General features: G+C 51.2%; 1 protein-coding gene and 1 long non-coding RNA gene across 3 annotated transcripts in view; one reads left to right on the forward strand and one right to left on the reverse strand.

Annotated features, from left to right (window-relative positions):
* The first annotated feature begins 10 nt into the window (after positions 1 to 10).
* On the forward strand, positions 11 to 18,086 carry URM1 (ubiquitin related modifier 1). 2 transcript variants are annotated; one of them, XM_079113445.1, is made up of 6 exons: positions 60 to 114; positions 4,012 to 4,098; positions 5,115 to 5,185; positions 14,851 to 14,932; positions 16,605 to 16,653; positions 17,008 to 18,086. In XM_079113445.1, exons 2-6 carry the CDS (start codon positions 4,094 to 4,096, stop codon positions 17,074 to 17,076), a joined length of 276 nt encoding a protein of 91 aa, XP_078969571.1. In that variant the 5' UTR covers positions 60 to 114; positions 4,012 to 4,093; the 3' UTR covers positions 17,077 to 18,086. The 2 variants fall into 2 exon arrangements, with proteins under 2 accessions (XP_078969570.1, XP_078969571.1); XM_079113444.1 differs by lacking the exon at positions 4,012 to 4,098 and having other exon boundaries at positions 11 to 114.
* Positions 5,192 to 21,660, reverse strand: part of LOC306645526 — a 187,121-nt gene continuing 170,652 nt past the window's right edge. The window contains exons 2-3 of the long non-coding RNA XR_013759680.1: positions 11,154 to 12,686; positions 5,192 to 11,111 (exon numbers count right to left, since the gene is read on the reverse strand). This is a non-coding gene — a long non-coding RNA (uncharacterized lncRNA). The remainder of the gene's footprint in view (positions 11,112 to 11,153; positions 12,687 to 21,660) is intronic.

A 21,660-nucleotide genomic window follows, 5' to 3' on the forward strand; every position in this document is an offset into this window, starting at 1 on the left:
GTGGCTCCGGGCGGTGACCGGAAGTGGGCGGGAGCCCCGGAAGTTCAGGGGAGTTTCCTGCGAGCTCAGCTTCCTCAACATGGCAGCGCCCTTGTCAGTGGAGGTGGAATTCGGGTGAGTAACAGAGCTTGGGCGCCCTGGGGATGGATTGAAGTCCTTGGGCCCGCAACTCCCGTCCTGCCTTGAGGCCCAACACGGCCGAGTCGCCGAGGGTCCCGGCGCCTGCCGCGAACCGTGCCACCCGCCTCGAGTCTGATAGGCTCGGTCTCCCTCGGCGACGCCGTATGTCCGGGAATAGAGGCGCACCCCCGGGCGGGGAGGTGCGCTCTGGGTACTCCTCAGTGCCCTGTACCCAGTAAGGCTCAGAAGGCATGACGGTTAGCGGGTGGCTTCCCTGCGTACTTTACGAGTCTCGTTTCGGACCAGGTCCATCTTTTGGCATCTTTTGGCTCCTAGAAGGAACCTCTCTTCGACCCATGAGTTCTTTCTTCAGGCAGCAATTTCCGCTTACACCGTTCTTGGAGCTTTGTTTATCGTGGGATGTGTGGCCAAGACGGAACTCTTTTCTTTTTCCCAAGATTTGGGGGTTTTAAAAAGAACTGAAGCTCTTTCAGGATAGTCAGTAAACTTGCTGAGTGCTCTACAGATCTTGAGTCGAGTAGAGATATGGGGATAAATAGGATAACTACATTGGGAGAGACGAATATTGGCAGCATGGTCTCCACAAGATGAAAATGGAGGGATTGATGGGGCTGGAGTTGTGGCTCCGTGGTAGAGCACTTGCCTAGCATGTGTGAGGAGGTCCTGGGTTCTATTCTCAGCACCACATACAAATAAAAGGTCCATTGACAACTAAAAAAAAAAAAAAAAAAAAAAAAAAAAATGCAGGAATTGGAACACATATCAATAACTGAGGAAAACAAAGGGAGGAAATCTCCTTAAGCCAGTATCTTATCCCTCCAACAAACTGGTTTTTTGTCGTGGTTTCAAAACAGAGAAAGCCAGGTGTGGTAGCACACACACCTGTAATCCCAGTGGTGGTTAGGAAGGCCAAGACAGGAGAATTGCAAGTTGAAGCCAGCCTCAGCAATTAAGCAAGGACCTGTGCAACTTAGTGAGACCCTGTCTCAAGATAAAAATAAAAAACTCAGAGAAAAACTGCATAGCTTAGAGAGACAGCAAAGAAACTGAGGCCCTAAAAGATGGGTGGTTATATCATTGCCAAAATCACATGAAAAAACTGGGTTTCAGCGTGTAGTGGAGATGGGAGAGGAAAAGTCTGGGATGGGAATCTAAAACCTCTGTCTAAATGCCTTTCCTCTCATTGGATGCTCCCAATTTCTTTCTTGTTTTCCCTTCATTGGGTAGTTCATTCATCAGTCATTTATAGAGTGCCTACCATGTGCCAGGCAGTGAGCCAGACACAGAGGATACAAAGATAAATAGTACTCTGTCCGTGCCCTGCAGTGTTCAGCATTTCTGTCCCTTGGAAGGGGGTAGTCTCATGAATGTTAAGTGCATTTTAATTGATGATTATTGTCTAGCCACTTGGATCCAATTAGAACTACATTGGTCAGGCTTCCTGACTATTTTGCTTTACTGACCCTTGGCCCAGCTGTACCCCAAAGCCTGAGGATTCTAGGATAATCCCTGCTGTTTTGACAAGTCTCAGCAGAGCTCGAAAGGGAGAAGCTTCAGATGACCAGGCTGGGGTTTATCTATAGTCAATTTATTTGCCTTTTATTCTCACTAAGTAGACCTGGTGTTTGTTCACCAGTGATGTCTTCTGTCTTCCAAATACTGTGCTGGCAACAATGAGGAAGTCATGAGTTCACAGACCAAAATAATTACTCCTTTTCTGGTTTCAGCTTTCCTTACCCACAAGAGCAGAGTGAGTTCTGGCAAAACAAGACAACATCACTTCACCCATAATCTATCTCCCTCCTTCCACCTCCATCCTCACCATTGTCCTATGAGAATTGTAGCTTCATGGGATGTAAGAATGCCCAAGATGCATTACAAACCTAAGTCCCTTCTCTCTGTCCTTGCATATTTTTACCACTGACCTTTTACTTCCTACATCTCTTAGTAGATGTGTTTCACTCTGAGCCTGGGCAGATTTGCAAAGAAGCTGCTGTGCCCACCATTGTCTCCCCTGTTTCCCTGAGTGCCACCACCATCACAGATCCTGGAAGAATTTGGATTAGAACTTTGTAACCCATGAGTAGATATAGTCCTCTTCACCCCACCAGCTCTTTTTAAGCCTTCTGGAAAGCCTCTTACACCTTTCTCTCTCTTGTCAGCAGCTAGTTCTGCCATCTTTTGTCTTGTTTTCTGAACTGTTCTTAGCAGAGCATTTTCTCAGGATTCAAAGTGTGTAGTACAGATGTGAACCTTCAGTTCAGGCTGTTAAAACTCAAATGTAGGGGATAGGGTAGTGTTCAGTGGTAGGATGCTTGCCTAGCATGTGTGAGGCACTGAGTTCGATTCTTAGCACTACATAAAAATAAATAAGAATAAAGGTTCATCCACAACCAAAAAAAAAAAAAAAAAAAATATATATATATATATATACATACATACATATATATGTATATATAAAGAAAAAAATCTCAAATGTAAGATTCTCTTTGCCTCATTCCTTTTTCTCCTCCTCAAGTTGGGGAGGTATTAGCAAAGGGTGGGTACACCATTGAGGGCAGAGAAAAAGTTAAAAAAAAAAAATGGACATTTTCATTTGTTTGGTAAATATTTGGTGAGTACCTACTGTGTGCCAGGCTCTGTTTTAGGCAGGGCTTATATCCAGCAGGTAGAAGGGAAATAAAGAACCAAGTATAGGTTGATAGATGATAAAGAAGATGATGATGAACTGGAAAAAGTGAGAACAGTTTTAGGAATGTCTACCTGTCACTGGTATAAACAAACATATCCAGCAGGAATGTCTGGAGAAGTAGAGGGAAGAAGGAGTATCTTAGTTGAGTTGGATAGCAAATCCTGTAAGACATAAGAGGATTTGGTCTTGGGTCTCTGAGGCTAGCACAGGCCCCTTGTCTGCCTCCCTGAATCACTCTAGAGGCTGGGCGTGCACCTTCCCCCACTCCAGATGTGCTGACAGAAGTGCCAACCCCTCCCCTGAGGCCCAGTGAACCCAGCAGTGACAGGTCACTCTCTGAGCCAGACTGGTTCTGCCTTCATCCATTTGTAAAGGGAAGAAAAACAGACTCAGCCTCCGAGACTGGCACTACCAGGTTTGGCCACTCTTGGTTGTTTGCCTGAGTCCCAGTGCCTTCAGTTCCCACCCATCTTCTCTGACCCCCCAATTCCTGAGCCCCTTGCCTGTCACCATCCCCCATCCCAGCTGCTACATGTGCCAACCCCTACCCAGGAGAAAATGAGGCTCTTGGAAGGAGATAAATGGAGGCTCTGTGCAGACTTGCAGCTGAAATGGCCCTGCACACAGCCACAGATGGGCCTCTGCTCCCCCTCCACATTTCTGCATCAACAAAGCGTGACCTTGTTTGGATGACAGTCGCCCCATGTTTCCTCCATGACAATGCTTTCCTTGCCTTTGCCTCCCAGTGGGCTGCCTGAGGACATCTCTGTTCCCTGAAATTAGGAAAGGGTGGTAGACTGGGAGGCATTGCATCCATCAAAAGTCTGTTAAGGCCTTCTCAGTTCAGACCCATATTAGGTCTGAGATGGCAGTCAGGAGACCCAAAGGGAGAAGAGTATGGGACACTGAAAGAGCCCTGTTGCCCACATCAGGAGTCCTGGCTTCTGGACTTGACTCTGATTATCTCTGCTGTCCCTGCCTTACCATGGCCCAATGTTGAGACACAGAAATGAACCAAACTCTGCCCTCAGGGTGCTTTCTGACCTTTGAGGAGTCTTATTTATTTATTTATTTTTCAGCAAGGCTGCTGAGACTGAGCAGAAACCAGTTAGATTCTTATTCTAGTACAGCTGCTTTGTGTCTGACCTTGCACAAATCTCTTATCTTAACCTTTCCAGGCCTCAGCCTGCTTCTCTATGAAATGGAGTTAATAATATCTGCCTCCCCCCCAATTCTTCCCTGGGATGCCTTGAGGATGAAATGAGGTGAGGAGCATCTTATAAATGACGAGATAATGTGAATAGTAAATGACAGGATTACTCATAGTCAATGCTAAGCCCAGTGGACTCTCAGCTTCCAGTGCTGTGGTGTGGGGGTCTCTCAGCCATGTCCTGCGTGGATGAGAAAAGGGTTAACTGCCAGAGGATGGTGTTGGCTGTTTATCAGTCAATTACCCATAAATTTATCTATACAATAAACCCACAAGAGCCAATACTCTTTTTAAATGAGAGGGGGCGTGACAGGTCTGACCATACCAGCTCTGGCCTCTAACAACATGGAATAGCCCAACTCTTTTATTTATAACACACAGGTAAAGGGGGCAAAACCGGGAGGAGCTTCTGTGATGGACAGGATAGGGTGGAGTTAGGGGAGCCATTCTCTTAGGGGGACAATTCCAGAAGAGGACAGGGAACCACTCCCACGTAGCACCACATGCTTCCCAGCAGTTCTTAGAAGCCAAATATCTGTGTCCCATGGCTCAACCTAGTCTGATTCTGCTAAATAAGAATGGCTTCCCACACTGTAGTATGCCCACCAGGCCAACAGCAGAAGGGCAGGGATAGGGGCATTTCTAAACCTCTCCGAGCTAGAGGAAACTTTGAGATGCACAAGGTCCGCAGAAGGTCTCACATTTTTGCAGATGGAAAGATCAAAGTATAAGAAGGTGGAGTCACATGCCCTGGGTCTCACTGGTTGGCAGAGGTGGAGCCTGGTCTCCATGTTGGTGTTGGCAGCTCCAAAGCCTGTGTTCCATAACTGTGCACTAGACTGCTTCTGGAGAAAACAGTTTGCTTGATTATTAGTAAAAATTATTTATACCTTACCTTACCACAACAGGAAGACACATTTGAGAATTGGTCACTAGTGCCCGTGTTTTTCCTGAACTTTCATCTCTGTATCTCTTGGGCTTCTACTGCTGTCTGCATCCTTAGTTCTCAGGTTCATCCACCTCCTGTTTGCAGGAGCTCACCTGGCTGTCCTTTTTGATCTTTATTTGCAGAGGTGGTGCAGAGCTCCTTTTTGACGGTGTAAAAAAACATCAAGTCACCTTGCCTGGGCAGGAGGAGCCCTGTGAGTATTGGGTTTTTAAGCCTCTGTCTGGGGGTGGGGGTCAGGTATTGGGGAGGAAAGGGTCTATGGGATTATTCAGCCCTATTCAGTGGAAATGAGTACGATCTCCCTGACCAGGGGCAGGAAGGAAGAGAAAGTCACCAGAATACTCTTCTCCCATCTTCTCTGGAGTCAGCCAGCTTCGTGAGAGGGAAGTAGGGTTACTTAGTCCCTATGTGAGGGTTCCATACTCCTTAGAACCTTAGACCAGGGACCTTGTCTTTCTGAACTCTAGTGTGCTCAGCTGTGAAGTGGGGATGGCAGTCCTTCTCTCCTAGAGATGTTAGGAGAAGGAAGTAAGTTATGCATGTATCTCTATCATTGTAATGTGGCAGCAAAGGGAAGGTCTTGTCAAGGCGGTAACCTTCCCCGAGAATGGAACATACAAATGGGCTCCCATGGCAGTCAGGGACTTTGACTGAAAAGTATCCATGCAGAAAGATTGGAGGAGGGAGGTTGACTGAACAAGAGGAGTCAGCCCCTGCCTTCAAGTGGGAGATTTTAAAGAGTTAACCCTCCGAGGTACGCCTAGGTAACCATCAGTATAGCCTAGAAGCAGGGTCTGGATCTGGTGACTGTCAAAGTCTTTTACAGCCCTAGCAGTGAGTCCTATTAAGAGCAGATGCCCAGGGATAGGGGTCCCGTCTCCCATCTATGTCTGAGACACCTCTGGGGAGAAGAGGCCATCAAGCATATGAGGAGGCAGGGGGATGAGATTCCAGGAGATGCACACAAAAAAATGGTCAGGTGAGTTTTGATAGGATTCTTCTGGAGTGGAGACACATCTGCCAAGAACAAAACCATTACAGTTGTCCAAATCCACTGGCTGCCATGGCTATCTCTGGCCCTCCCTTGGGTCCTTGACCCCCTGCCATTCTTAGAGACTTGGGGACATTTATCAAGGGTCAGGGCACTGCTCACCTTGAGCTGGGCTGTGTAGGTAGTTGAGGTTAAACATCAGGGTGGTAAGATTTTGTGTACTTGCTGGATGGTTGGGAAGACCCACAGGTGATCGATCCTTGTTTCTTAGTGTGGCAGATGGCCATGCAACCTTGGCAGCCTTGAGAGGAAGCAAGGGTTCTCAAATAAGCCTCTCAAAGACCTTGCGTGATAGTTTATTAAAATAGCACGTTGTAATTTATTTCCTCTTAAGTTTGCTTGGCATGAAAGTCCCCTCACTTTCACCATTCCAGTTCCATCCCATCCACTCATCGACCGAGGACTCAGGAAGTGCCAGGAATGGGAGGAAGTACTTGATTCTTTCATGTAGCTGGCAGTATTTTTTGAGTGCCTCCTACAGTCAGTGCACTGGTTGCTGGGTGGCTTCTTGCCCTCATGGAGTTTACAGTGTGATGGAAATGGAACCAATAGTAAATAAGGTAACAAACAAAACTGTACCATCACAGACTCCAGCATGAGGAGGACACATGGGCTTCAAATGGGACTAATGAGTTGTCAGGGAAGTCCTCTTCGAGGAGGTGAGGTTGAGGTAAAGCCCTGAAGAATGAAAGCAAGTCAGCCTGACAAACTTCAGGGAGAGAGCGGAGATGTGTGGACCCTTCCGAGCAAGAAGACAGCACTTGTGAAAGCCCAACGGGACCAGAGGCACTGGGCTGATGAAGAGCTGAGGGGAGCCAGCATATGTGGAGGCTGAGTTTGGAGTGGTCGGTGAAGCCTCAGTGGGTTTTGTAGATCATTGTCACACATTCCTAGGAGGTAGCTCCCTTTATTTCCATTTTAAAAGGTCAAAATGGCTCTGAGGTAGAGAGCTTACCTAGCATGCAGGAGGCCCTGGGTTAGAATCCCAGCACTGCAAGAAAATACATAAATAAGTAAAAATAAAAGTGAAAACCGAAACTCAGAGATTTTAGGGATCTCACCCCAAAGTCATACAGTTACTTAAATGACAGCACTGGGAAACACACCCAAATTTCAGGGTCTCTACAGTCCAAGCATTAACCTATCATTTGTCTCCAGAGGCTCCCTGAAGCACCCTAATATCTCACACCCATGGCCTGTTTTCCAGTTTTTCCACTTTTTCATTTATGCATGGCCCTCATTGGCTATTTAGTTCAGTTTCTATAATGACCCTGATAGATGTTATCACCAAGGAAGTCAAACCTCAGAGGGAGAGAGAAAAAGACAGAGGAGGAGGGACCTGAGTCCTGTTCACATTTACCTAGGTAGGGAAGCTGGTTTAGGAGCGAGGACTCAGGTTTCTGATCTTTCATTCTTCAGCCAGATAGGGGGAACATGGAGGCCTATCCACCCTGGGAAGGAAGGAAGAGAATGAGGGGAAGGAAGGCAAGATGCCCCTATTGCTCACTCTTTGGACCCTTGGTTGTCATTTGGGAGTCCTGGTTCCCATTTGTGCCCTGCTATACCCAGAGGTCACATGGCAGCTACAGAGCTTGTCAGCAGCTTCCAGGCCTTACCCTGGCATTTGTGAACCCAAGGGGCCTGATGCTGCTGAGGAAGTCTTATACTCTCCCAAACCCATGCCCAGAAGTGTCTTCCCAGCCCTGGCTGCCAGTTGACCAAGCAGGTCTTAGATACTCTAGCTGAAATAGCAAGAGCCATAGATTATATAGATTGTGACTGCTAAACATGGTGACAATCCCAGGGACTCTGGAGTCTGAGGCAGGAGAATTGAAAGTTCAAGGCCAGCCTTAGCAACTTTAATGAGACCCTGGTCAAAATAAAAAATGAAAAGGGATTGAGACACGGGTGTGGTGGTACAAGTTTGTAATCCCAGCAACTTAGGAGGCTAAGGCAGGAGGATCCTGAGTTCAAAACCAGCCTCAAGAAAAGTGAGGCGCTAAGCAACTCAGTGAGACCCTGTCTCTAAATAAAATACAAAATAGAGCTGGGGATGTGGCTTAGAGACCGAGTGCCTCAGAGTTCAATCACCACTCCCCCCAAATAAAGGGATTGGATGTAGCTCAGAGGGTTGGGGTGCTCCTGGGTTCAATACCGAGTACTGAAAGAAAGAAAAGAGAAGGAAAAAAAAAAAAAAGATTGTGGACTGTGACAGGTTTCACAAACAAGGGGACCTGTGGGTCCTGGACCAGTGGAGAGCTTCCAACCCAGCCTGCGTGGTAAAAGAATGGGAGAGGCCAAAGGGGATGAGACTCCAAGAGAGGAGCCATGGTGGTGTGCACTGCACATTAGTGGCTTCTGCCAGCCTCTCTTTCCCATGTGTAGAATGGAAGATGGGCCGACTCTGCTCTTTATTGAGCCTGTTATCTATTTAACAACTCTGGTTTGGAAGTTTCTTCCAGATTTAAGTATGTGTATTTATGTTAAGTAGGATGTGCTAATCCAGTGAGTGGTTGCAAGTTTGTGTTTGCAAGAGGTGCATGGTGAGTGTATTAACTGTCATCCTGATGAAATGGGCATCTTCTAGATTGGCAGGTATTTTTAGGGTAGGCACCAACCTCCCTCTGGCCATTTTGGCTGTAGGTCTTTATGACTCAAGGATCCCTTTAGCTGCAGGCTTCCCCAGGAGGAGAAGGCCTCACCTTTCTCTGCCCCGACAGTGTGCCCCCTCCTCCTGCTCGACTCACATTAAAGGGTGGTTGGTGAGGGAGGGGAAGAACTGAGCTGAGCAGAGCTTCTGGGCGCTTTAAACTGCTTAGCATTCATTTCACAACCTCTCTGGGGCCAGCTGTTCCTTTCTCTGCTCTTGGGGCCTGTTTGCTGATCCCCTCCCTGCCTCCCTCCTTTCCCCCAACCCCTCCCAGTCCCTGTGCAAAATTGCTTTTGAAAAGATCCACTTTCTGCTTAATTAAACAATGAGGAGCGTCCCTTGCACATCTGTAAACCTCCTTCTGAGGCCAGTTTAGCCCGCAAACTGCTCCATTCTTACCCCATTCATTTGTAAATGGAGCCTCAGAGGTTCCCTCCACCCCTGTTCTCTTTCTCTCCCCCCATGCCAGCTCTTTCTTCTCCCTTTCAATTCAGGCCTGGGGTGGGCTCCCAGAAGAACCCTGTCTTGGAGACTACTGGACTTGGTGGGTTCAGGAAGGTTTAACCTACAGAAGGAAAGATTTAGGGGATCAGGGTCTCGTAAATCTGAAGGGCTATTGTGGGGACAAGGGTCTCATTGGCATGGGCCCTGTGGACCAACAGTGCCAGGGTGAGAGTGGCAGGAGGGTCGCTCCTGCTTGAGGAGAGTGCTGAACGGAGCCGCTCCCTGGGGGTGACCTGCCCCTGAGGTGTTGGAAGAGTCTGAGAGTCTCTTTCAAGAGGATTCAATGTCAGAGGAGACCTCCAGGTTGTTCCTTTTCAGCCCCAAGAGACGGGTTGATACCCTTGGTGGCCCTGCCATATTGCGCTGTCTGTATACCTCAGACAAGGGTAAGTCACCAGGGCAAGGATTCTGGTGGAAGTTTTTGCAGGTGCCTGCTAGGATGGGCATGCCATGGTGCTCCTGTGGCAGGTGCCTATAGGACAAGGTTCTGGCAGCCCAGAGGGTGAGGGCCACGTACCTGTCTCTTAAGCTCTCCTGTGTGTTTCACACTGCTGGCCTTCATTCTCACAAAACCCTTTGGAGTATGGATTATTATTTCCATTGCTGAAAGATGGATGACACCAAGACTTAGAGAGGTCAAGTGACTTCCTACTCAGGACCATCCAGCCCACAGCGCACAGAGCTCCTCCACTTGGCCACAGAGCAGCAGCTCCCTTCACTTGCCCTCTCCCAGTGGGCAGGCCAGGCCACAAGGTCTCCTGTGCTGGAAACCTGGCATTTGGTGTCCGTCTCTCTCCCCAGGGCTGTGGGTAGGAGTCTGGCTGCTTTCACCCATGGCCTCAGGATGTGATTCCTTACTCCCAGGTGTCCCTGGGAGCTTTGACCAATCACTGGCATCTTATGAGTCTGAATATATAAAATGGAAGAAGACAGGCAGGCAAAGGGCACATGCCTGTAGTCCCGGCTATTTGGGAGTCTGAGGCAGGAGGAACACCTGAGCCCAGAGTTTGAGGCCATCCTGGGCAAGAGACCCTGTCTTAAAAAAAATAAAATAAAATAACCACAAAGGAAGGAAGCCTAGTGTTTGGGTCTCCTTTCCACTCTCCTAATCCTCTTTCAGAAAGTCCCAACCAGTACTGCCTGACAAATGATTAGACTTATTAGACTTTCCAAAGCTGGGGTGCCAGGACACTGGGCAGAGCAAGCGTGTGGAAGCCCAGGACATCAGAGAATGTAGAGGAGACAGGTTCCCCCTCTGGACCCCAGAATAATTACAACACTGATAGGCCAGGCACAGTGCCAAGAACTGTATGTGGATCATTTTATTCAATCCTCACGACAACCTGTCAGGCATACTGACCTCCCCATTTTGCAAGGCAAAGAAGCTGAGGCTCTGAGAATTCCTTTCCCAAGGTCAATAACTACAAGTGATAGGATCCAATTCAAAGCCAGGACTGTCCAACTCCAGAGTCAGTGGTCTTAGTCTGATTCTTCACCCCCTCCACTGTTATCCCTGTGTTCAGCAAGAGTTTCAGGGCTCAGCCCCCACTACAAGAATGGGAAGAGAATGCCATTGTTTGAGCTGGATCAGGCTTCAGGATCAAGGCAGAGAAACCTACTTGGTCAGTCCCTCTGGGATTCATGAGAACAGAGGGTGGCACCTTCCAGAGCAGGCCCCCCTCTCATGTTGTGCTTCTTGACTTCTTTCTGTTACCTTGAGCCTGCTAGTTCCATCCTGCCTTACGTCTTCCCATGTGCTCTTTCTTCTGTCTAGCATACTACCCCCCAGCCACCCCACTCATCCTTCAAACCTGAGCTTCAGTGTTCACACCCTCAGAAGGGCCTTTCCTGAGCCGGGAGCTGTGGTTCACGCCTATCATTCCAGCACGTCTGTAATCCCAGTGGCTCAGGAGACTGAGACAGGAGGATCACGAGTTCAAAGCCAGCCTCAGCAACTTAGTGAGGCCCTAAGCAACTTAGCAAGACCCTGTCTCTAAATAAAATATAGAAAAGGGCTGGGATATGGCTTGGTAGCTAAGCACCCCTGGGTTCAATCCATGGTACCAAAAAAAGAAGCCTTTCCCAATCTCAGACAAAGGAGGTAGCATTTTATCACCTAATGAAGTCATGTCTTTTTCCCCTGCTGTACTCTTAGCTCCATAAGGATAGGCTCTCCTTCCATCTTGCTCACAACCATCTCCCTTGCACCTGGCATATAGCAGTTGCTCAATAAATAAATATATCTTGTGAATGGTTGCCTAGGATACTAGGAAGGAGACCACCCTCAGCAGGATTGGGAAAGCAGGAGGACACAGAATGGAAAGGTGAAAGTGAGATTCTCTCAGCCCCCAACTATTCCAGAGCCATCCCCAAGCCACCAGCCCCTGACTTTGCTTAACCCTTCTCCTCCCCTGGGTGCCTTTGGAAGCGGACCATCTGGCTTGGAGCCTATTTGCATATTGTCTGGGCCTCAAAAAGCTGAGCAAGATGTCCCTGGGGGTGTGTTTCAGTCCAAGCTGAGTGGCCCTTGCAGCCTGAGAAGGGAGCCTTGAGTTCTACCTCTCCCCACCCTCAAATCCAGGCATGGGGAACAATACCAGGGGTGATGTGGTAGCCTCACCATGGAAACCGGCTATCAAAAATGTGGGCAGGCCTGGGGTGGGGGCAGGCAGAGGAGGGAGGGAGTGACCTCAGCAAATAGGAGCATCATGATAAATGAGCCAGCACCAGGCAGCAGACTCATCCCCCAGCCCACCCCTCTGGGACTCTATGATGGTGCCATCACGTGGATGACCCCAACATGACCACTAGCCCTCCCCCCACCCCTAGCCGTATCCATAGTGGAGCAGACGTGCCTATTTTTTGGAGGAAACTAGGGCTGTGGGGCTGCAGCCTGTGGTCCCCAGGCCAGGCACTGCCCTGTCCCTGTTGCTGCCTCCACACACAAGCACAACCCCGCCCACCAAGGCTGGCTGATGGATGTGTCAAGCTGCGGCAGCTCTATCGAGCGGCCACAAGATGTATGAGCCAGAGGCCCACCAGACAGTGCCAAGATGGAGGCCAAGGGGATTCAGGGCCAAGAGAAAGCCTCTGGAACCCAAGCCTTGAGGAAGAGCCTGCCAAGGGTCCAAATGAACTGCAGAAAGTTGGAGACTATACTCATGCACCTGCTCCAGGGACTGGGAGGATTCCAGTCTGTTTATTTTATTTGTTTTGGTACTGGGGATTGAACCCAGGGGTACTTTACCACTGAGTCACATCGTACCTAACCATTTTGTGTGTTTTGGGTGGTATTGGGGATTGAACTCAGCCTCACTCAGGTCAGGCCAATACTCTACCACTAAGCTACATCCCCAGCCTTTTTGTTTGTTGGTTGGTTTTCTTTTTTAAAATTTTTAGTTGTAAATAGAATACAATACCTGTGTTTTTTATTTATTTATGTGGTGCTGAGAATCAAACCCAGTGCCTCACACATGCAAGGCAAGCACTCTACCACTGAGCCCCAGTCCCAGCCCAGCCTTTTTATTTTTTAAGGGGTCTGAGTTGCTTAGGGTCTTGCTAATTAAGTTACTGAGGCTGACCTCAAACCTGCGATCCTCAGCCTCACTGGTCACTGGGATTACAGGCATACACCACCGGTAGCCTCCTTTGTTTAAAAGGAGGCATTGTAGGCATGATGGCACATGCCTATAATCCCAGCCTGTAGAACTTGGAGGCTGGGCAGGAGCACTGCAAATTTGAAGCCAGCCTCAGCAACTTAGTGAGACCCTGTCTCAAAATAATAAAATGTAAAAAGGATTGGGGGTATAGCTTAGTGGCAGAGCACACCTGGATTCAATATCCAGTACCAAGTGAATAAATAAATAAAATTGGAAGGCAGCAGCTTCATTTTATGGACACACTGCCTGTTTATGAGCACCAGCCCTGTGTTCTCTACTGGTGTACAATCTAGGGATGTTGGTGCCCAACCATGAGGATGAGTCCATCTTGACTATAGCCTTCCTTCCCTCTAGGAATGTGACATGCACACTAGGGAGAGTGTTTTCAAGCCCTCCCCAAGGCAGGTACTGTATGCATGCTGCGCTTCTGAGCCCACACACAGGGCAGAGAAAAAAACCTCTTCATGTCCAAGTTGCCACTCTGGATTCTAGGGCAGGACAATCCAGGTTGCCTGGGCCTTGCTCCTGCTTAGCCCCAGAGCTTTGTCTCAAGCATGGTCCTAGATACCAGACCCCTTTGAGACACCAACTTGGGACAGGATGTGGTTATCCCCAACCCCCCTGTGGCTTCCCAAAGACTGGCTGTCTCCCTAGGACCTTTGTCCTCAAGTCATGTGGGGGAGCACAGGACCTCTAGCAACCTTAAAAGAATGGTCTGCTTGAGGAGGAGATAGTGGAGAGCCCTAGGCATCAAGGAATTTATAGAACCAGATCCCAGTGTTCTGTGGCCTGGCACCTCTGATCCTGAGGGGACCCTGGGGGCAGGTGCCTCTGAACCTCCATGTGATGTGCACTGGTGGCTGCCCCAGAATACCAGATCCACAAAGAGGCAGATCTCAGCGTTCAGCTGAGCCAGAGAGGTCCTTTTGACCCTGAACCTTTTGCCTCTTCAAGGTGACCACCCCTAGCCTTGAGGGCTCTGGAGTCGGGAAGTGGTAGAGCAGTGATTTGTCAGTGTCCCTGGCCTGGTGAAGGATCCTTCTCTCCCTCTGCTAGAGGAAATTAACTGATGTTATCAGCTCAGTGATTGTTTTTCTCCCCTCACAAAGGGAAATATATGCAGACCCTCCAAGAGCAAAGCCCTATCCTCTCCATCCGGGACTGGCTGGAGAGATAAAGGTGGAAGGGGCTCCTCAGGGCCCTCTCAGAAGCCTGACTGGGGCAGTCCAGACCAGCTTCCAGGACGTGTGGGTGGAGTTCTGTCTCCCAGCCCTTTAGATGTGACTGTAGGTAAAGGCCATTGCCTCTTCAAGATTTCAGCAGGGGCCACTTTCTCTGAAGTCCTCTCTGAAAGGTCACTAGTTTCTCCTAATTCATTTCCACATCTTAAGAACCCACAAGTTCATGAGCCATTGCAGCCAGTCTAAAAAGAGGCCCCGTAAGCTCCCATGTGCACTTCCTTTTAGGCCAGGCAAGGTTTTGGGAGCCAAGAATCACTTGGGTTTGAACCAGGTGTGGCGGTGCGCTCCTATAATCCCAGTGACTAGGGAGACTGAGGCAGAAGGATCACTGCTGAATCAGCCTCAGCAAGTTAATGAGACCAAAAATAAGTGCTCACTTCAGCAACCCATATATTAAAATTGTAATGATACAGAGAAGATTAGCATGAACTGGGCACCATGGCGCAAGCCTGTGATCCCAGCAGCTGGGGAAGCTAAGGCAGGAGGATTTCAAGTTCAAAGCCAGCCTCAGAGCAGGATGTGGTGGCACATGTCTATAATCCTAGAGACTCAGAGCCTACAGCTGGAGGATCACAAGTTCAAGTCCAGCCTCAACAACTAAGCAAGACCCTATTTTGAAATTTTAAAAACCAGTAAAACGGGCCGGGCATGTGGCTAGTGGTTAAGCAACTCGGAGTTCAATCCCCAGTAACAAAAAAGAAAAAAAAAAAAAGAATCACTTGGGTTTGATATTAGTTGTGTCTTCTTCTCCAGGGGACATCCGGAACCTCCTCATCTGGATCAAGAAGAATTTGCTAAAAGAGCGGCCAGAGCTGTTCATCCAGGGAGACAGTGTGTAAGTCCCCTTCCTCCTTTCCTTGAAGAAAACAGAGGGTGGGAAGGGTGTCTAAGCCCCTATCCTTGGGTTCAGTCCCAACCTCCTTTGGGTCCTCTTTCCCTCTTTGTTCTCCCTGACTCCAATAAGGAAAGAGCTTCTGTCCAGTTCTGTCTGAGGTCTATTTTCAGTTTTCTTGTTATCACACTGGACTGTGGGGAATTTGTTGAAAGCCCTGATGAAAGGAGCCTGGTGAATTTCTTCAAAAAAATCCAATTATGCTTTCTGGCTGCCACAAATTTGCTGTGAAATCTGAGGCAAGTTACTTTGCTTCTTTGGGCCTCCATTACTCTCTGTACAGAAAATTCTAAGAAAAGGATGCTGCTCAAGGTCCCTCTTGTCATTGAACTATCTAGGACAGTGCTGTCCCATGGAACTTTGTGCAGTGATGAAAATGTTCCATATGTGTGCTGTCCAGTATGGTAGCTGCTGCCACATGGGGCTGTTGAGTTCTTGTAGTAAGGCTGATGTGCGTAAGGAACTAAACATTCCATTTTATTTCATTATAATATAAATAGCAACATATGGCCAGTAGATAACTGTATGGGACAGCACAGGTCTAGGATTCCAGGGGTCATTGACTGCATGCATGTACACTCTCAGGCACACACACTTACTCTCTCATTGCAGATACCCTAATCAAAGTTCAAAGCTTCCCTACCTGTCTCACCCGGCCTAGCCCAGCCTGATGGCAAAGGACCAGGTTCCATGTTCCAGGATCATTTTACTTCTAAAACAAGGCCTCTTTAAGCTTAAGTGAAAGAGGTGGGCAGCACACTTTTGAGGCAACACCCTGAGGGCGAGGGCTGCCCCCAGGGCCTCTGGTTCAGATCCTGGTGCAGTAGTCCTAGAGGCCACCTGCAAGGAGAGCAGTGCCCTTTGGCTACTGCTAGTAGGAGCCAGGCTAAGCTGCCTATCCAAACGTGGAGCTGAGGCAGGACTGCTCTTGAGCATTCAGGTGCTCAGTCCCACAGGCATCCATCCCTGACCCAGAAAAGCCAAGGTAGCCTCCTCTCTAGGGGAAGCATGGGCATGTGGGGGACCTCAAAGCTGAAGTTCTTCCTGTCCAGGGCCGAAAATACTGTGATTAAACCCCAGGAAAATTATGCTTCTTCTGCAGTTACCATGATAGACAGTGTGGCAAGCAAGCCCTTGTGTCTCTTTGCAGCCTTGGGCACACCTATGACACAGGCACCTGTTTGCCCCATTTTAAGATGAAGCTACTCAGGAGGCTGAGACAGGAGGAGTGAAAGTTTGAGGTCAGTCTTAACAGCTTAATGAGACCCTGTCCCAAAATAAAAACCAAGAAAGGGCTGGGGATATAGCTCAGTGGTAGGGCACTTGCCTGCAGCATGTCCAAGACCACTAGAAAAAGAAACTGATGTGCAGAGAAACAAAATGATTTGCCCCTGGTCTGGGTGGGAGTACTGTCACTTGCACATACTTTCCATCTGGCCCCCAAGACCAGGACTGTCTGACTTGGTTTCCTTTACACTCAGACTGTGGCTTCTTCTTCCTGGAAGATCTTTAAACATAACCTCAGGAAGAAGGGCTCCCTCCGCATCTCCTGCAGCCCAAAAACTCTGAGTCTCCTGCCTTTCACTCCCTGCTACTCATGCCATCTTTCCCACAGGCGACCAGGAATTCTGGTGCTGATTAACGATGCCGACTGGGAATTGCTGGTCAGTACCTCGGCGTAGCGGGGGTTACACCTCTCCTAGCCCCTGCCCTCGATGCTTCAGTAGGAAAGCCTTGGGCCTCTCATCAAGCCCAGATAGGGTAGCTGGATAATCTTCGTCCCACTCCAGCCTCTGAACTGATGCTACTTAAGTGTCCCACCCCCAGTGAGGAGAGAATGGGCTGTTGGGAAGTAGTGAGTGTGGCGAGAGCCAGGCCTCCTTGCATGTTGCTGTGTAGGGTGCCCAGTTCATCTAGTGATGTCTCTCCCAGAGAGCAAGCCCTCCCTGCTTCCCTTCCCAACACCTAGGGAGAAACGACCATGCCCTGATAGTCCCTGCTCCTCTCTCCTGCCCCAGGGTGAGCTGGACTACCAGCTGCAGGACCAGGACAGCGTCCTCTTCATCTCCACGCTGCATGGAGGCTGAGGGTCCCTCTCTTCCTCGGCACCCTTGCGGGGGAGAATGGAACAGACACACATCCCCTTGGGCCCAGCTTCCAGGTCTCCCTGTCCCCTGTGGCTGCCTTCTTCCCTGCTCTATCCCCCAAGCTCCCTCCAGGCACGGAAAAGAGGCCAGGTGCTAAAAATGAGCCTTTCTCAGACACGTGAGCGGGGCGGGGGGGGGGGGGGGGGGCGGCAGGCAGGCTCCTGAGCCCAAGGCTCCTTCCCAGCTGAGGTGGGGGAGGGTGCCCCTCTGGTGTGTCAGGAGCACAGGGGGGCTGTGTGGCCAGGTGACCCAGCTGTCTTCCACTCCTGTCTCAGTCTGAGCACTGAGTGATCGCCCCGAGGAGGCACTCCAGCTCATGGGCCACATTTGTGGAGATGAATGGACCTGAATAACTGATGGGAGACCCCTCCCTTCCCAAAGACTGGAGGAGTCTCCGCCTCAGTTTCCCCATCTGGAGAGCAGAGGGCTCTGTCTGTCCCCCACTGATATCATTATGGAACCCCAGCTGGGGTCCCCTATTCAATGCTGACTCCCTCCCCCTCACCCAGCAGCTGCTCTCCCAGCCACACCCCTCCTCCTGCTCCCCCCACCCCCAGCCCTTGACCCTGGCTGGCCTCCCCCACACACACAGGCCACCAGATGGGCTCCTGAGACCCTCACCAGGCTGCCTATAGTTCATTCTTCTGGAGGTGGAGGAGAGGAAGTAGCCCAACCTCCAATTGGCCAATAGGCCTGGGGGGTTGAGTGTGCCTCAGTTTCCTTCTTTACAATAACTGAATATTCATAATATCTGAAAGCCGAGGAGATATTCAGTGGTGAAGATGTAAAGTCTATGTCCCTTTCCACCTCCTACAGAAGGCAAGGTGGAGGCAGGCAGCACTTGGTAGGCAGAGTGGTTTGCCCCTCCTCCTTATGTCTGTTTTGAAGTCTGGGGTCTCCGTGCCTACAGCAGCTGGCCTTGAGCAAATAAAAGACTAGGTTGTTTACTAGCCTTGCTTGGAGCTTCTTCATCCTTAGAAACAGTGGCACCTCCTGTCCCCCCAGCCAGAGCTGCACTTCATCCAAAGGCTAAAACTCAAACTGCCCCAGCATGGGTAGTCTGATAGGGCCATTGGAGAAGGGGGTGCAGAGTCAGTTTGTGCTGACCAGTCTGAGTCCTGGGACATCCCCACTGGTCTGCTCAAGACCAGGCTTTGTCCCACTAGCTGCATTCAGTCCCAGAACCTAGAATGGGAGTGGCACAGACGAGAACCCCCTTTCCTTCCTGTGATCTGGTGGAACGAGCTTTGTCTGCTGGAGGGAGACCTCAAAAAAGAATTAGGGCACTTATCATCCCACCCCAAAACATTGCTTTTCTTTAAATGTCAATGATTTCAGGTGGAATTTCTCACCCTGTGGAAAGGAGAAAGTGCCAAATGTCCCAGCTGTGTTGAGAGGAGTGGCAGGTACACATGCTCTTAGAGAACAGATGACCCCTGGCTGGTGGACTTCTCCCCAGACATGCCGCAGTGGAGGCCCTCTGGGCATGTGTAGGTGGGAGCAGCCATGTTGGGGTTACTGGCCCAGGCCAGGCCAGAGTGGCAGGTTAAGGCCAGTGTTGGGTCTGAGCACTGTCCAGAGAGACTGTGTGACCAGCCTTTCTTAGGTGCTGAGGTCAGGGTCTCCATATTAGGGACTTGTAATGTCCCTGACAATCTCACTTTTAGAGGGTCAGCTTGTCCTTGTAAACTGAGGGTCCCTCCCTTCCTCCAGACCTGGGGCTTTAGGGATGGCCTGTCCCACCTGCCTGGAACTGGCCACACTCTAGGGTTCCTTTCTGCTGCCTGCAAGGGGTGGGGAATGATAGATGTGGGATATCCCAGCTTCCATCACACCCCAGTTAATGCCGAGCAGAAGTGGCTGGGGAAACCGGGTTCTCCCCACAGCCGATGGCATGCCACAATGGAAATTGGCCAGGGATAAGGCACCCCAGATCATTTCAGGTCATTTTCAGCCTGCAGCCCAAAAGGGGTCAGAGACAGGTGACACTGGCTCAACCCAACAACTCCCAGTGGTCCTCCTCCCGTGCAACTCCTGAACCCAACTTTTGAGGAAATAAACGAATAAATAAACCCCACTATCTCCGAAGATTTTTCTTTAATGAAAAGGATTCGTTTGTCCAAGTTCTACTTCCAAAGCTGAAGCGGTTGCCCGGCTGGAGCGCATGATTCCCGAGCTTCGCCGACTCCAGCAGCGGTTGGAGGAGGCTCAGCCCATCCGTCCGTCTGGAGGGGCTTGTGGGAGGGGTTGGTTGGCTTGGGATTTAGGGGCCGATTCAGGATTTTGTTTGTTTGCGGGGTACTGGTCGGGGAATAGGTTAGAACAAATTCAAAAACGAGTTAACGAGCGCGTTCGCCGGCATCTGCTTTCACCCCCGACTTCCTGCGGCTCTGGCCGAGGGCGGGCTCCCAGACCACATTTGAGTCCCGCTGCTGCGTGCCAGCTTCGTTTGGGCAGAAATTTGAAAGGGGGGAAACCGACGCGATCTACTGAAGGACCCCGCCAGGAGGGACCAGTCACCCGCAGAGGAGAAGGAAAGAGGACGAGGATGAGGATGGCGGCGCTGATGGCAGGGATCGGCGTCCCTCTGTGCGTCGAGCTGGGGCCGCGATCCTCACGCTTGGGGCCAGTCAGCCGCCCCCACCCCCCCACCCCCCAGGGTCTCGCCTTCCCTGAGCTCTGTCTCTGCGTCCCCCCACCCCTGTTGCGCCCAGAGCTCAGCCACAGATGTCCAGCCACAATTCTCGGTTGGCCGCAGACTCGTACAAGAATTGCGTTTGGACAATCAGTGGCGAAGCCCCAGAGTTCAAGGCCCCGGTCTCCTACGGGTTTCCGCTTCGCTCTTTTCTAAAAGCGCCGGACCCGGAGATCTCTGGAGCTGCCCCTCGGAATACCTCGCAGACGCTCAGCAGTCTCGGCCCATCCCGCGGTAAGGTGGACGAGCAGGCACGCGGATCCCGACACAGCACGGGGATCCCCATCACCCCTGGCGTGTTTCCTTTGAACGCGGCCCGGGGTCCCTGGAGTAGACCGCGTTGGGTCTCTGTGCCGCCCCATGTTGGGGAAATCTCCTCTGTCACGCCCGGGGAACCCCGACTCCCCTCTCCCCGCCCCCCAGCCTGGGCTCGCCGGGAATCCGGAAAGCTGGGGCCCGAGGCCGGGTCGCGTTTCCGAGCCCGGGGTCCGGGCTGCTGGGACTCGCGGGTTCCCCCGCCCCCGCCCAGCCCGCGCACGCAACGGCTCGGGCGCTCTCCGCTTCCCTGTGGCTTGAGTCGCCGGCGGTGGCGGCGGCGGTGGCCCGGGCGGCGGGGAGCACTGGAATGCGCCGCCGGGTCACCTGCAGCGCCGGGGAGCGGACTGAGAACCGGCGTGCTGGCGAGGCGCAGGGCTGAACCCGAGCGGGCGCCTCTGGCGGCTCGGGGCCGGGGCGGGGCTTTAGTGGGCCGCTCCAACAATACGGGCCTGGCGCGGAGAGGAGGACAGGGGCTCGGCTGCAATTGGTACTGGATTTGAATAACGCCACGGGGCCATCAATGGTCATTGTGTCGGCGGGTAATGAATCTCCGCTGTCTCTCGGGCTGGCCAGGCAGCTGCAACCTGCGCTCAGGCAGCTCTTAAAGACATAGCGTGCCCCTCCCTGGGGGCCGCCCCCCTCTGCACAGGCCGGACCCTTCGCCCTCCCACCCCCACGCAGCGCCCTCCACTCCCAATGCCCCGCCTGCTCCCTCGGCCTGACCCCTTTGCCCACGTCCCCTCCCTACTGGGCCAGGCACCCACATCCCGGCCTTGGTGCTTTGTGACCCGACTCAGGCCCTGGCCTTGGCCGAGCTCCCCAAGAGTCTAGGGAACCCCAGAGGGTTAAGGCCCAATTCCTGCCTTGCAACTATGTCTAGACCTATGGCCTGACCTCTGGAGGGCTTCTTCCTTAAGCTCCTGCCCAGGGTATTCTAGGGAGGGTGAGGGGGAACAGTTTGGAGGTCAGAGGGTCAGCCAGCCCCTAGGAAGGTTATGTTAAAGGATAGGAGAGGAAGGGTGCAGCCCAAACCCCCAGTCTGAGGATGCCAGAGACCCGCACCACTAGGAATCAGGAGGCTGCCCCTTCCCCCACCAAGGAAAAGGGCTCTGCCCCCAAGCTCCTGCAGGCTCCTGGATACCTCAGCTCTAGCAGCAGGGGTGGGGAGCAGGTGGGTGTGAGAGGGGCATGGAATGTATTAATGCTTGTCTTTTCCTCCTTGTCTCTTTCACTGAACAGTCCACCCATCCCATGAGTTGGGACTGAAGGGTCTGATACCCGCATACCCACTCCACACTAGGTTCTTAGTCTGCTGGGTGAAGAGGTACCCAGACTCTCACTCCCCTAGCTCAGCCTGTCTTTCCCAGTGACTATCACCCCTGGATGGGGAATGTGTGGCCATTATTCATTCAACCTGCCTTCCATCCACCCTAGGTTTCCCCAAAACCCCTGCCTCTGCCCTTGGGTACCCTGTCATCCTGCTCTGAAATGCTCTCCTGTCCACACAACCT

This window comes from Sciurus vulgaris (assembly GCF_902686455.1).
Source record: "Sciurus vulgaris genome assembly, chromosome: 15".
NCBI classification, from domain to species: domain Eukaryota; kingdom Metazoa; phylum Chordata; class Mammalia; order Rodentia; family Sciuridae; genus Sciurus; species Sciurus vulgaris.